This window comes from Papilio machaon, chromosome 13, assembly GCF_912999745.1.
Source record: "Papilio machaon chromosome 13, ilPapMach1.1, whole genome shotgun sequence".
Classification (NCBI taxonomy): Eukaryota; Metazoa; Arthropoda; class Insecta; order Lepidoptera; family Papilionidae; genus Papilio; species Papilio machaon.
In genome coordinates, this window is record NC_059998.1 from 286,588 (window position 1) to 301,007 (window position 14,420).

Here is a 14,420-nt window from a genome sequence, read left to right on the forward strand (position 1 = left end):
TCATTGCTTTACAATTTAATCATCTCATTACTGAAATTTTATTCCTTCTATGAAGTTAAATCTAATTACCTCAAAAACAAATTATTTTTAATACCCGACTGAAAATTCTAGTGAAAAATGCGTTTGACTCTCACTCGCCATAACTTTTTTACATTGCTATATCATTTTAAATGATTCCGAGTATGTTCTAAAGTAAGAAAGTGTTACATGTAACTTTGTAGTTTATTTAGTTTAAATTAAATATTTCAAAATCTTTGTTCTAAAATGTAGTAATAGATGGCGCTATTTCATCCATTATAGCCTGGGTCAGTCGGGCTTTTTGTTTTTTAATTATGTTTACGTTATAATATTCAGAAACTCAATTAGTAACAGCCATAAAATGGAATAGGAAAATTAAATAATCCTAAATTATAAATTTGACTACGTTCATTATCGTTGACAGCGCCATCTTACAAATATTATACAGAACATTTCAAGGCACAGACATATCACAGGTTTAAAATCTAATTAATTAATTATAAGAGATATATATAATTATCTTAATATTTACACATTTAACGCACACTTTAAATGCAATATTACAGCATAACAAAAAACAAAACTGTGCGAAATACAAAAGTTCATGTCGGATGGCGCTGTAATTCGTTACACTTCTCGCCGCTAGATGTCATTAGAAGCCTTGCTTAGCTTCTCTAAACTGTCTCCCCGTGGGCTTGTCCTCGAGACAAGGCACCTGCACTAGGTTGAAGTAGATGTGGCCCATGAGGTGTGCAGCTGAGGTGTTGGTGTGCTTGAGACAGTCGAAAAGCATGTCGTCGCAGGTGCAGTGCGACTTGCTGTAGAGTGAGTTGTTGGTGAGGTTGTAGCGGCGCGAGAAGGCGCGCACCTTGGTGGGGCAGAGGTCGTGCGTGCGGCAGCAGCGGTCCAGCGCGCGGTCCGCGCCCAGGTCGTGGTAGTCCGTCGCAATGTCGCCCGTGCCGCACCACTTTGTTCCTGTAAATATCATACGAACCGTAAGCTCAAAGTAGATATGTAGTAAGTTCATATCAATCAATGACAATAGACGGAAATAATAAATTAGTATAGAAGGTCTTCATATGTGTCCTGTGGTTTGTTGCGTACCGGGTATGATGCCCTGCAGCAGCGAGAGCGGACTGCCACCGAGCAGGCCGGCGTGTGCGCCGCCCGCCCGCAGGCGCGCCGCTGCTCCGCGCTCGCGCCACGCCCCGCTGTCTGCGCGTCCACTGTCCCACGCCTCCACGCCCTCCACCTGACACACGCAACACATACGATAAAGGACTAAAACATTAGGAAATATAATGAATTAATCTTAACAATAACAAATTCTGGTAATTACAGTACAGAAAAACATTTTTGCTATCGTATGTAACAAAATTAGAACCCTGTCACATATGAAAAATAAAAAATCTGATTAGAAAACAAATTACATAACGCAAAATTATGAACAATATGCTAAGCAGACAACGTTATTATCGATGGTTCGGAAGTGGCGGGAAACATTGATGATGCGTGTCAAGGCCGTATGTCACAGGTGATTTTTTTGTATACGAAAACAAATGGCTTTGAGAATAAATACAAAAAATATTGAAAAGGATTCTGTATGAAAAACTATTTAATGACCATGATTACCTTTTGTATGAGCAGTATGTTAAGCGATCTCCATATGTTCTGCCTTAATACTCACCTACGATGACAATATTTTTTTTAATATTTTGCTTATTTTTTTGGTTATTTTAATAAACAAATGTCCGTAAGTCGTAACAGATTACTATAACAGATTATCATGTCAAGATACCATTTCTCCATGAGGAAATACTCGGATGTACAGTTTCGATGCTCAAGTAATTTTTAATCGAACAATAATTTATAATTTGAGTTGAAAAAGGTTTTATTTGACGGACAGAGAACCCCGAAATATATCATTATGGTAATGGCTTGTTTGTGATTGCGGCACATTTAGAATAATGACCGTCAGCGCACTTTGTGACCATCAATATTTTTTACTTCTATATTGCATTAGACACATGCAATGCAAAATACGTTCCATTCGTTGCAAATTATTCAATTTTAAGAAGAAAATATTATTTCTAGTGGTTAAAATAGTTCATCTTACTAATGTAAATGCGAATGTTTCGTTGGATGGATGGACGTTGTTTGTTTGAAGATATCTTCAGAATGTCTCGACGGATCTTGATGACATATAGCATAGATGTAGAAGTCGGGAAGAATACATAGGCTATACTAATCAAGACTTTTTTAATACCGCGCGGACAGAGTCGCATACGACAGCTAGTGTATCTATACATCTAAGTAATATTTTACATTTAGTAAATCTCTGATAGTTTAAGTTAATACTTAATACCATTAATTTACATTGTTGATAATTTCATAACCTGTGTGCTTTGAATTAAAAAATTAATTTAAAACGCACAGCTTTTGTGATACTTACAATAAACGAAAAACTCTATGTTCCCTGTTACTATTTCACGTCTTGTTTACTCTTTTTGGACTATCTTACATAACTGATGATCAGAATTAAACCTTTATCTGTAACTGATAAATGATAAAATTATAATGTAACACGTACATTGAAGAGTTTACTTGCGAAGTGAAATGAAAACAATGCAGTTACCGAGTAGTGTAGCGCGGCTTGCAGGCACCATGCGCGAAAACACTATTGTGCACATAATTTACTGTTTCCCGCCATTGTATTCTGTCCATGTTTTGTTTACTTTCTTCGAATTTCTCTATTTTGAATGTAGTTCCGACTTGTCTTCTTACATTAGATAGAATCAGATAGAAGGTAGTCGCAGAGACCACGAATTGTAACAATAGTTTAAATTAAAAATAATTGTTTTTTTAATTCTTTTACATGGTCCCAGTCTATATCTATATTTTATTTTGGCCTTATTTTTAAATGTCTTTTTTAATTTCATTATCTCTCGTGTTTATTTTTTAGTAGAAAAGAGCGATCTTTTACTTGTGTATGTGATGTTGATTAGTTATACTTGGCCATCGCTCTGATCTCGTCGCAACACACAGAACCACTCGGTTTGAGGCCGCTTTTTGTTTCCGAAGCTTCACAGAATTTTAAGTACTCCTCGGATAATGTTAGCGAGTCTTTTGTTTCCGAAAGTTGTTCATCATAGTGAGGTTAATTTGTTTTTTAATGAGAGAATTAGCTCTTACACGTGTTTTATGGAACTGGAACTAAGGGAAGGATTATATAACTAATCGAAATTTATTTATTCTTCCGGAAAGTTTACTCATATTAAGAGCATCTAAGCCATGAAGCATTTGTAGCTAGGTGAGGCGAAAGGGTCGTGAGAAGTCCACACTAAATGGTCGCGAGCATGTTTCTTGGTATTATAGTAGTTACCTGTTGGCACTGGCTCATGAGCTTGATCATCTGCGGGAAAGTGACGTCGAAGGGCCGGTTTATGCGCGTCAGCTGCCGCAGCAGCCTGCTCGTGTCCTCTTCATCACTGGAACAAAACAAATACATCAGTTAGCATATTTTTATAGCTTTTGTTTTGTTCCAACCTATGATAAGCCAAGACCCACCAGGGGCTATAGAAATGCATAAATTTTTGAATTAACTTTGAGTTTGTTTCTCGTGTACCCTATCAGACTATGCGTAGGGTCAATTGAGCAATTGGCGTGCAATTGTCCTACTTCCATTGACCCATATGCGGCAGAGTGCGGGGTTCGAGGCCGCGGTTGCGCAACGCCAGCGGCGACGAGCGCCGACCTCACTTTCTCCAGCACCGCTCCCTCTACTTGTGATGTGATCTCGCGTGATGCGACAACACGTATGAATAGTACGTTGAAATGGATTATGATAAATGAAAGTAACAGTAAAATGTGGACTTAATCAATGATTCGTTGAATATCTGGTCGAATAAAAAGTTTCATCGGTTTTATCAGATTTCTTAAATTATATCATTAAATTCATTATATCATTAAATTACATTATTCCTTAATATCATTAATATCATTAAATTACATTATTCCTTCCTAAGATTTGGAAATTAATTCGAAGCGGAATTATGTCCTACTTTTATATAAAGACGACTCAACCATATTAATAAATAACTTTCTTGTGCGTTGTCAATGCTAATAATTGGCGGAAATCGAAGCTAACATCCGACTGGTTGTGCTTCACTGGACAGACATACCGACATGCTCAACGACGAACACTTCCTCTCCGATTGTTATAGCCATTTTGTAGCAATCCTGTACACATTGGAAACCAGAAGCACACCGGTCACATCGCTTTTAGCGAATTATCATTTTAGTTTGTATATTAAACTAAGGTTTATTTATACCCTCGTATTGTGTGGGTAAAAAGTAATAACAAAGTTTGAATTGTTTCATTAACAAGACGGCAGTAACCCTAATGTTTAAACTATGGACAGCTCATCAGGTGTTGCAGATGTTTGTGGATTGGATAACTAACCTTGCGACCGATACTAATGCCCTTTTTATAATACGGAATAAGTTTAAACCAACCATAATGCTGCAATTTGCATTATATGATAATTTTAAATGTTTCTAAAAAGTTTATAGAAAGGAGGTTAAATATTAAAGTAGGTTAGTTATATTTTCGTTGTCTAAAGCGCAGTGTTACGTGCGGCTTATGTAAAGTGTAAGTCAATAAAAATTGTATTTGTAACCCACTTCCGAAACACGTTTATACAAAATGTGTTCAAGTTAACATTTAGATGACATAAATTAAACAAATGAAAAACTTTTCTTTATGTATGTACAAACGGGGAAACTCGCGGTATTCCGCTTTTAAAGTTGTTTGAACTTCGCAAGCGTTGAGACGACGACGCGAAACAATAACCAATAAGACGTAGCTTTTCAAAGTTTGTTTGTTGTGTGACTAATTGCTTTTTATTATTATCCCGTCGTTTGCGCAACTTACTGCTACCTAATTGGTTATTTGTCAAAAGGGGCGGAGCTTGTGTCCTATTAAGGGAAAAATCTATTAGTGGAATACCAAGGATTTCCGTGATTGTACAAGATGTAGTTGTTTGGTGCAGTGTACGATAAGAAAGCGTTTCTTGAAAATAATTTCTCTCCAAGAAAATGCGGGAAGGTAGCAAAGACCTCTAATACAGTATGTCACGTCCGCGAGTGATCCACAAACAAACTGCATGTTCTATGGTCTAGGTACTAATTTAGAAAGTTTAGGTCGCATTTGCTCTGTTACTTTTGTAAAGGGACTTTATAGTGTTAGATATTTGGTGCAAAAGTATTTTAAAAGAAATAAATTAACAGCGAAATAGTGAATGTAACTCTACTTCTAAATAATCCTCGCAATACGATAAACTCAAACCGAACGTAAATAAACAAAAATGTCAAACGTTCCGCAATGACGGATGGAAAGAGACTGCCTCGACCAGCAGCGCACGCTTCCTTATAAATCCTTTTCTTTTTGTGTGGCTACCCTCAACAGTCCTAACTTTTGTGTGGCTACCCTCAACAGTCCTAACAATAGATTATTTTTCGAACAAGCAATTTTCGTTGTCGAAGAAGTATTTCATGTGAATTAAATAAGTTATTTAAATAAATTGATGTATGTCCTGCATTGGTCATCGGAATTTAATTTTCAATAAACATAACGTAATCTAAGTTAAAAAGTCACAATTTTTTGTGGCAAAGTTTCATTTGACAATAAACTTTGTTGTCAGTTCGGACCTGCAACGTTTATAAATCGTCACATTAGGTACTAAATCTAACTGTAATCCACAATGAACCTTCAGAGCTGGCAGATGGTTGCAAAACCAGAGGAAATCTAGCTCAAGGACGATGGACGCGCAATTATTTGTAGCCAAGTTACAAAAGCCATTTTACTTACTCAGATACGTGATACAAGAATATAGGTTATAGCGCCTTTTTTTTAAGAACGGAATGCTTTATGCATACTCCTTGACTCGGGGAAGACACAGTCACAGTAGTTATGTGGGATTCTCTCTCAGATTGGGAGCGTACTCACTAAATCCCTCTGTTCCCTCATGACCATAATGTGGGAAGCCACGGGACTATGTGAATTTGCGTTCGACGCCCTACTGAGGCTATAGCGCTTGCCCGGAACGACAAAAGTCTTGTGAGTAATATATATTTTATCCGTTCATCTTTCGTTATATTTGCTGGTGGGTTTTGATTACCTATTTGTTGATCGTTTATGCGAATTAAGGGATTACATAAATGTAATCCATATAGCTAACGTTACGGTTGTATTTCAATTGAGTGTCAACGAGTGCAGCGAATCACGTGTAAAACGTGTCGGACATGATACGCAATGGATCACATATACAGTATGTTTTATTCGTTGTTATTTTCTTACATTCGTTCGATATAACGAGATACAATATTATTCCTAAAGATAAGGTCATTTTGCTTTTTTTTTTTACATGAGTTTTTGTACTTCATAGATTTATTGCAAAGTATCAACGCGAGGGAATCAAACGAAATTAAACGTACGGCAGAGTATATCGGAATAGCTGTGAGAATTGTTTGCGACTGCTAAGATAAGATGTAGTGAATAGGTCCTCCGTCTAGAATAGTGTGTGTTCCCGTCGCCGCCCGTAGCTGCCGATCGCGCGAACGACGCTTCAATTTGCGGACTATGGACGGTGTTATGCATAATAAAAGCTGCGGGGCTCTTGGAAATTCCTTATTGAATACTTTTTTCTATAAAAAATTATAAAGCACTTAATTAATGCTAATATAATATATATCTTTTCATAATGTTTATTTCATTAACAATGAGAACCAGGAAAAGCAGTCAACGCTTGCCTTCATTACATGATGACAGAGTAAGAGTGTTTATCAAACATGGTGCTTAGCTTTCGTTAATGTTTAAGTTGACGTAACAATATTCTTTATAATATTTTAATTATTACAGTCTTTGAAAAAAAATGAGTAATCGATTAACGGAGTTGTCTCGTTAATGTAAATACACTTGTTGGATTATGAGATTTTTCTCTTCAGTATGAACGTAATCTGCCACCAAGCGCAAACGCATGCGTCAATTGCTCAATGGACCAATGAGGGAGAGCGCACGTCCCTCGCCGTCGCCAGACCGCCCCCCTCGCCCTTCCCCCCCTGCCGCTTGATCCTTCTAGAACGGGAGCAAGGAATTGAATCGCGAATATCAATACAATAGCCTGACAATGTTTAAATTTTCAATGACGATTATTTAAAATTGGTCTTTTTAAACTGTTCCAAATGTCCAAATGCTCCCTTCAAAACAGAAAGTAATGTTAAGGATCTAAGTACAAGAAATCGTGTATAAAAATGCTAAACATAACCTCCTTCTTTTTGAAGTCGGCTAAAAAGACAACCTTATTTTCCTCATATTAGTAGTACATAATAAAATTGCCGTAATTATCCGACAATCTGGTGATTATTTCTTTAAAGCATTTGTTCAGAATCATACATCGGTAAGGCCCGCATCCAACAAAGTAGCCGATAATAACGATGCTAGAATTGCGGTACCATAATAATTATCTGCCCGCTCTTCAGTAATTTGTTCGAGTTAATAACAGCGTAAGTTAAATGCCACAATCACCATACATTTACACGTGTCATCAACAATTCTATCGGATATAGACGTGTTTATGACATTCCGGTGGTGCTACATTTGACTTAGAATAGATAAGAAATTCGAGAAAGTGGCCCACTAACATTTGTTAGCGAATGCATTATAATTAAGTATAAGTGTTTTTTTCGTTATGACAGTAGCAGAAAGTAGAGAGTACATATTGTTTTGAGGTTATACTTTATCTGTCAAAATAAATAAATGGTTGAGAAAGAGGTTCGAGTCCTTACAATAAAGACGTTGTTATTGGATTAAAAAATGAATCACTGACGTGTAGTAAAAGGTTACGTGGAAAATGTTATAAGTTTGTTATAAAAGATTAATATAAAAACATAGACAAACGGCCAGGAAGCAAGACAGTTTGCACGGTTATAGAAGCTGAGTAAGTGCTTGCGCAGCTGAGCAATTGCTTGCGCAGCTGAGCAAACTTAATTCAAAATCAACATTAATGAAAAAACCTCAATTTAATATTTCAAACAAAAAGCCAAGAGACATTACCGTAATCAGCATCCTGGACTGTCCGGGAACAAACAGTGTAAAGGATATATATAGGAAGTCGAGAGTGTTTACGACCTTTCCGTTCTGGATTATTCCATGAATCCTTGTGTGCGGAGCTCGATAAGTTAACAATCGGCCGAGCTACCATTGTGCCTTTGTGCAGCGTAATGGTCGACACCACCGACTTGCCACTTGACGGGATGCGAACACAAATCTAGATCCTGCAACTCTATTGCTTGTTCGATTTGCAACACATACAAGCGAGCGAGTAACTTTACAGAAAATTTGAAGTTCTGTTCGAAAGAATTTTTCACTTGCGTTCAACACACCTTAAGAAGTATGTTTTAGTCTTCGAAATTACAAAATGAGAAATCTATCTATATATATAAAAGAAACTCGTGTTAGTTACACTATTTATAACTCAAGAACGGCTGAATCGATTTGACTGAAAATTGGTGGGCAGGTAGCTTAGAACCAGGAAACGGACATAGGATAATTTTTATCCCGTTTTGTATTTTTTATTCCGCGCGGACGGAGTCGCGGATAAAAGCTAGTATTTTATAAAGTAGGGATATTGGTGACACAACTTAAGGCAACTGATTTCCAGTTACTTACACCATCGCGCCACACATCATTGAGCTCAGGTTGTTTGAATGATTCGAAACAATGGATCATATTAACGAGCGTTTGGTGATGGCGACCATTAACTCACAGTTGGTAACAGCATCGGGTTACAGTTTGAAGTACTACAAAGGTTCATGTCACGTATCATATGCTATTCATCTGATACCCTGCGCATATTTCACACATTTTATGACTTACTAGCTGACGCCCGCAACTTTGTCCGCGTGGGGAATAAAAAACAAGCTTATATGCAATTCTAGACTGTCATCTATCTCATCCAAAAATCCAGATCCGTTTAGTCCTTTTGGAGTTATGTTGTAACAAATCTATCCATCAAAACTTGGATCGTTATTTTGATAAAATTTCACCTATTTTGTACGTTATTTTATTTCTCGGAAGTTTACATTATGGTATAACAAGATTGCAGTAATAAAAGGTAAATGAGTTACACAGAGGAAGAAAGTGGAACTGATACTGGTGTTGTTACATTAATTCACGTAACAATTGTTTCGCGCTCGCGTGCGAAACAAATGTACTTGACATTGTAGAGAAAATGTATTCATTATAATAATGTATGATAACTCAAGTAGAAAAACGACTTGGAGCAATCTTTTATCTAAACGTTGGTCAAGAAATAAACTCCTTCCTTCATATAGAGATAAGTTAGTTTACTCGTAAAATATGTAACTATAGTTCATTTGGTGTCCAGTCATGAAGGCTGTTATAAAGAAAGTGAATTCAATAGCGTTACTTTCGACGTCATCACAACACGAGCACAACACTTTCACTTTCACTCATATAAAAATACGATACTATGACTTGAGTCTTTCCTTGACTCAAAAGAAAGGCAAAGGACACAATTATTTCTGTCGATTATTTTTAAGTCGATGTAGTATTATGCATTCCAACTTAGTAAGGATGTATTCTTCAAAACTTATTTATAGTGTAACTATAATTATAAAGCTAAAGAATGTTGCATAATGTCTTAATTCATAAACAGTAAAATCTTAGCTTCGTCTTTAAGTTGAAAAGTTTGTTTTATTATAACTTCAATTGATTCCTAAGTGTATTAACGTAGCATTTTTTAGTAACGATGTGAATTTTGAATGAACAGAGTGAGTCAGCACTATACAACTGTCTGATGAGGTTATTTATGATAATTTGCCGCAAATTTTGTAATGCTCTCTTGTGAAACAACACGCAAACATTATGAATTATGTGTTATGTTAATGTGCATGTTTCTTGTCTAAATTATGTACATTATTAAACCCTGGTTGTATCATTCTAACTAGTATAATAAATAATAAATATTTTATTATTTGAAATGTACATTCAATTAAATCAGTCATAATCAAAGTTGATTATAAATAATGCCTAAAAAATACAATAAACAATATGAATAAAATTTTGCTATACTTTATAAAATATCTCGTTCGCATGTCTGTTGATTGAAGTTGTAATGTTAAGGTCATGCCTTTCAATTAATAATAGCTATAAAATCGATTACTGTCTACAACAGTTACCAATTTCGAAGTGTACGTGGCGATGTTAGTACACAGGTTGCAGGTCAAGGGTGATGACGGACGGTACCAGACAAATAGTAACAGGCTATCGATTATCTACGGAGTGATTAAATTAATAATGAGATAAATATATAAGAGCTCCAAACTGTGTTAATTTCACCTCAATTTTATAAACAAGGATACCGGACAGATTAATTGCTTGAAGTGAAAGTCGCTGCTGAAACTAGTTGGTGTCCGTTGAATGACCGTCACCTTGGGTTAGTTTAGAACCGGCCCTTAATCATAACGTGAACCGGATTTGAATCTTCATCTTAAGATATGTGTTTAACCATGAGTTTCCACTTCCGAAACATCTGCCATCTCTCTTATTACATTGAACAAAACGGAAACAACAAATTTCATTTTAACAAAAAAAAATTCAAAGAAATGTGTGAATTCGATCGACGCGGCTCGCCTCCAGTCTGTTCCGTCTCCCAAAATGGCGAAAAGTGGATTGCGGAGGTTCGTTTGGCGACGCCAAATGCAGGTCCGTAATCTCTGCCTACCCCTCTGGGTTACAGGCATGAGTTGTGTACATGTCGTGTCGGCAGTGCCACTTTAGGCCTTTCGTACACAAGGTTACGTAAATCTTCAGAACCCGGCGACTTTAGTCGCTAGACATACGCAATACAATCTTGTAAAAGTTCGTACACAGACACGCGTCGCCGACATTTCGTTCTTTCGTTGCCAGAGCCAGTCGCTCGCAACCTGTTTCAGTGATTTACAAGATGACGGAGCACCGAATAGACAACTAGCGTCTCGCGTGTTATGCGATACTCGCGACGCAAGTGTAATCTTAATTTCGAGTATTCACATATGTTTCTTTGTGTACGAAGGATATTACGGCAACATGTTAGTTGGGAGGCCAGTTTGTTGAACTATCTGCTCATCTGAATGGTAATAAGGTTATGCAATAGGTTTCGATTGTTCACTACAAATTAAGAAACATCCGTATTTATATAACAGATTGTTCTATTTGAATCAATATTATTAAATAACTTTGGTAAGGCTCGTGTCACTTGTATTATAATAAGTGAGTTAGTTATACATTAAGCGCTCATTAAAATATAATTAGTATACATTTACCGTTGTTCTGTAGTCAGTGAAACTCTGGGACTACTAATAGGAGATGTTTTATATTCAATTTTCGTACCATTGTACTAACTTGTTTAGCCGACGACTAACTGCTAATACGAATTTTGGAGGGAGAGAACGACTTCTTTGTGGAGTGTATAGACTATAAAACTGTAATGATCACAAACATTTTATAACCGATACCTGACACTAGTGAGTCGAGTGAACCTTGTGATAACGAATTTGATTTAAAAATGTAGGTTGGATAATCAGGCAAAGAGTAACAAACTTCAGATAAAATCACTTTTTCAGCCGTAACATGGAACCTTGATGTTTTGTAATGCAGTTTGTAATGCAATTCAATCCTACGGCAGATTGTATAATGCACCTTAAACATAGATGTTCAAACGTTCGTATATTTGATATATAAACTAGGAAACTTGTCTGTGACCCCGGTCGTAATGACTCAGAGGTCTATTCTGTCATTAATTCTCGGATCCTGTCAAGGGACACTTCGCTGCGCCTGTTTGCGTCATGGGTACACGAGCGCCCCCATCAGGACCAATTTTACACGACATTCGAAATGGGTAGCTCTCATGTTTATGTTGTTTTCTATTAGACTGATGTTTCACTCTTATCATCGTATTAAAGCTTTATTATCTCAATTTGTAGAAAGGTACAAGACTTACTTTTCGGCAAGTCGAAAAATAGCGCTACTTTTGCGAGTTGTTGACACTTACTGCTAAATTTTAGTTAATTTGTTTGTAAATGCGTAACATGTAATTGGTATTAATTATAAATGGTAAATTTAATGTTTATTAATTAAGTTATTAAGTTATAATTTTTCTCTCCCTTCTTACTCGTATTTCATTTCCCGCGTTTTCTGACGTATCGAGTTCATTGAGTTTAATTTTCAAATGAATTGTAAAAGGCATTGATTGTCGTGTCACCGGACAATAATTTAAATTAAGCACAATGGACTATGAGATTGACACTTCATCATCTCACAATAGTCTATTCACAACTTGAGTTTCTTTGCGCTGAATAATAATTTGCAAACTATTTGTTACGTATCCTACTCTGAAATCGGAGATTGTAATAAACCTAACATTCGGTACAGTGATAGTAGTTAATTAAATTAAGACATTAATCTAAAATTTAGGTAATGTTGAAGATGAACTTTGAAAACTTTTAAAGTTACGTCACACTTCATTTGTTACGTTATTTGCTGCAGTATGTTTTTGGGTTTGCATTACAAAACGAATATGTCCGACGATTATTATATCCTTATATTAGACTTTTATCTTCTATTTGTTATAAAGGTAACAGAAAACTTACGTTCAAACAATTTGAAAGCTTGTATAGTTGCGTAGTAAATATTTCGCAAACTTTAATTACGACTCTTTGTTAATGACTTTTACTGACGTCTTTACAAAAAAATGAATTAACTTATTACTATTATAACCTAGACACAAATGATTATGATAATTTTATTTTAATGGATTTCAAGCTTGCACTCACTAAGTCTCGATGAGCTCGCAGTTGAGCAGCAGCTTGCTGGGCCCCAGCTCGACGACGGCAACGGTTTGGTCGTGATGGTATACCATGCGCAGGGTGTCGTTGCCAACACGCCGGCCGGTGTAAGGCTTGACGCCGGCGGCGGGCTCTCGTCGCTCCGCCTCCTCGGAGCGCGCGCCCACAGAGCCCACCAACCCGGCCAGCGACCAGCCCGCAGGGAAGCTGAACACGAACGGCTTGGCCGACGCCGTCTGCGGCGAGGAGACCGCTATGCAGCAGATCACGATAAGGGATATGAGGGACTTGAGGATACCGTCCGGCAGCGGGGCGCCCCGGGTCAGGGCCTCCCGCGCGGACCGCACCGCTCTCAGCAGCCTGCGGAACGACATTGCTACGCGAGCTCCTCCATGCCGCGCGCCCGCCGCGATTGTTACCTGCGGACTGACTGAGCTGACTGCCCGCGCTCGGTGCCCGCTGCGCCGCCTGCCTTCCACACTTTCTTCGAATGTGACGTCATGTGTGAATTTCACCAAGGGTACCCATGCAATCTAGATCCATATAAGGACGTTAATTTCTAGCAAAAGTAAGTGTTGAATAAAATGAGACAGAAGTAATTTAATATTATACGGCATTAATTCATACCTTAAATATAATTTGAAAGACGAAACAATTCATGTATCAACGTATGTACATTTGCTTAGAATACAAACATAAAAATGAACGTATTCTCGATTTCAAGTTACAATAAATATGTCACGAATAATATTCACTGGAAAATATAAATGATATTTAGAGCTAGATAACTTTTGAATGTATCCGTACTTACCTTAACTTGGCCACCGCAACATTGGCCGATAAAGCAGAACAGTAACTTTCGTAGGGAAATCGTCAGATTTGTTGCGAAATTTTTATTACGTTTCTTCATCTACATCCTTACTGTTTTCACTGTGTCCAAAATTGTAACTACAAAATTCTACGACAGACATCTATAAGATTACGTCATAAAATTAATGAAATTATGATGTGATAGCTATCGCACGCGAATCCGTCCGCGAGGAATTAAAAAAAATTTATAAGTTGCCTATTTGTTCTTCCAGATTACGTTCTAAATCTGTGCCAAATATTATCAAGATCCGTTGAGCCGTTCCGAAGATACCTTCAAACAAACATCTATACATCTAAACATTCCCATTTATAAGATTAGTAAGATTACTAAGATAAGTACAACTCAAGTAAGTGAATTAACTTTGTTGTCTTCTAAGTTGTTCCGACTGTAAAATTACGTATAACAATCGATGTTACAAAAACTTGGACATTTTCCAATTTTGTACAAATGACGTATTTCAGTTGTATGTCGTACAAGGAAACATCTGATCGTGAACCAGAAATTTTGGTGTTTTTAACTGTAAATAATGTTTGAAAACAAACAAGGTGAACAAGTTTCCGAAATTGAACTTAAAATATACTAGTAAATACTTAACGCCTATGAATAAATTACGAAAATACGAATC

At 36.9% G+C, this 14,420-nt stretch overlaps 1 protein-coding gene across 1 annotated transcript; it reads right to left on the minus strand.

The window, feature by feature from the left end:
- Positions 1–98: 98 nt before the first annotated feature.
- On the minus strand, positions 99–13,355 carry LOC106710337. The gene is made up of 4 exons (XM_014502357.2): positions 12,913–13,355; positions 3,401–3,506; positions 1,123–1,270; positions 99–993 (listed from the first exon to the last, which is right to left on the minus strand). The coding sequence occupies exons 1-4, from the start codon at positions 13,296–13,298 to the stop codon at positions 671–673; spliced, it is 963 nt and encodes a 320-aa protein (XP_014357843.2). The 5' UTR covers positions 13,299–13,355; the 3' UTR covers positions 99–670.
- Between the last annotated feature and the right edge of the window lie 1,065 nt (positions 13,356–14,420).

What these genes read in the sequence shown, in the direction of transcription:
- LOC106710337 (XM_014502357.2), bottom strand. Translation starts at nt 13,298, where the DNA reads ATGTCGTTCCGCAGGCTGCTGAGAGCGGTGCGGTCCGCGCGGGAGGCC. An exon ending in TGCGAGCTCATCGAGACTTA is followed by an intron (nt 3,507 to 12,912) that starts GTGAGTGCAAGC and finishes GTTTTGTTCCAG; the next exon opens with TGATGAAGAGGACACGAGCA. An exon ending in GCTGCAGGGCATCATACCCG is followed by an intron (nt 994 to 1,122) that starts GTACGCAACAAA and finishes TGATATTTACAG; the next exon opens with GAACAAAGTGGTGCGGCACG.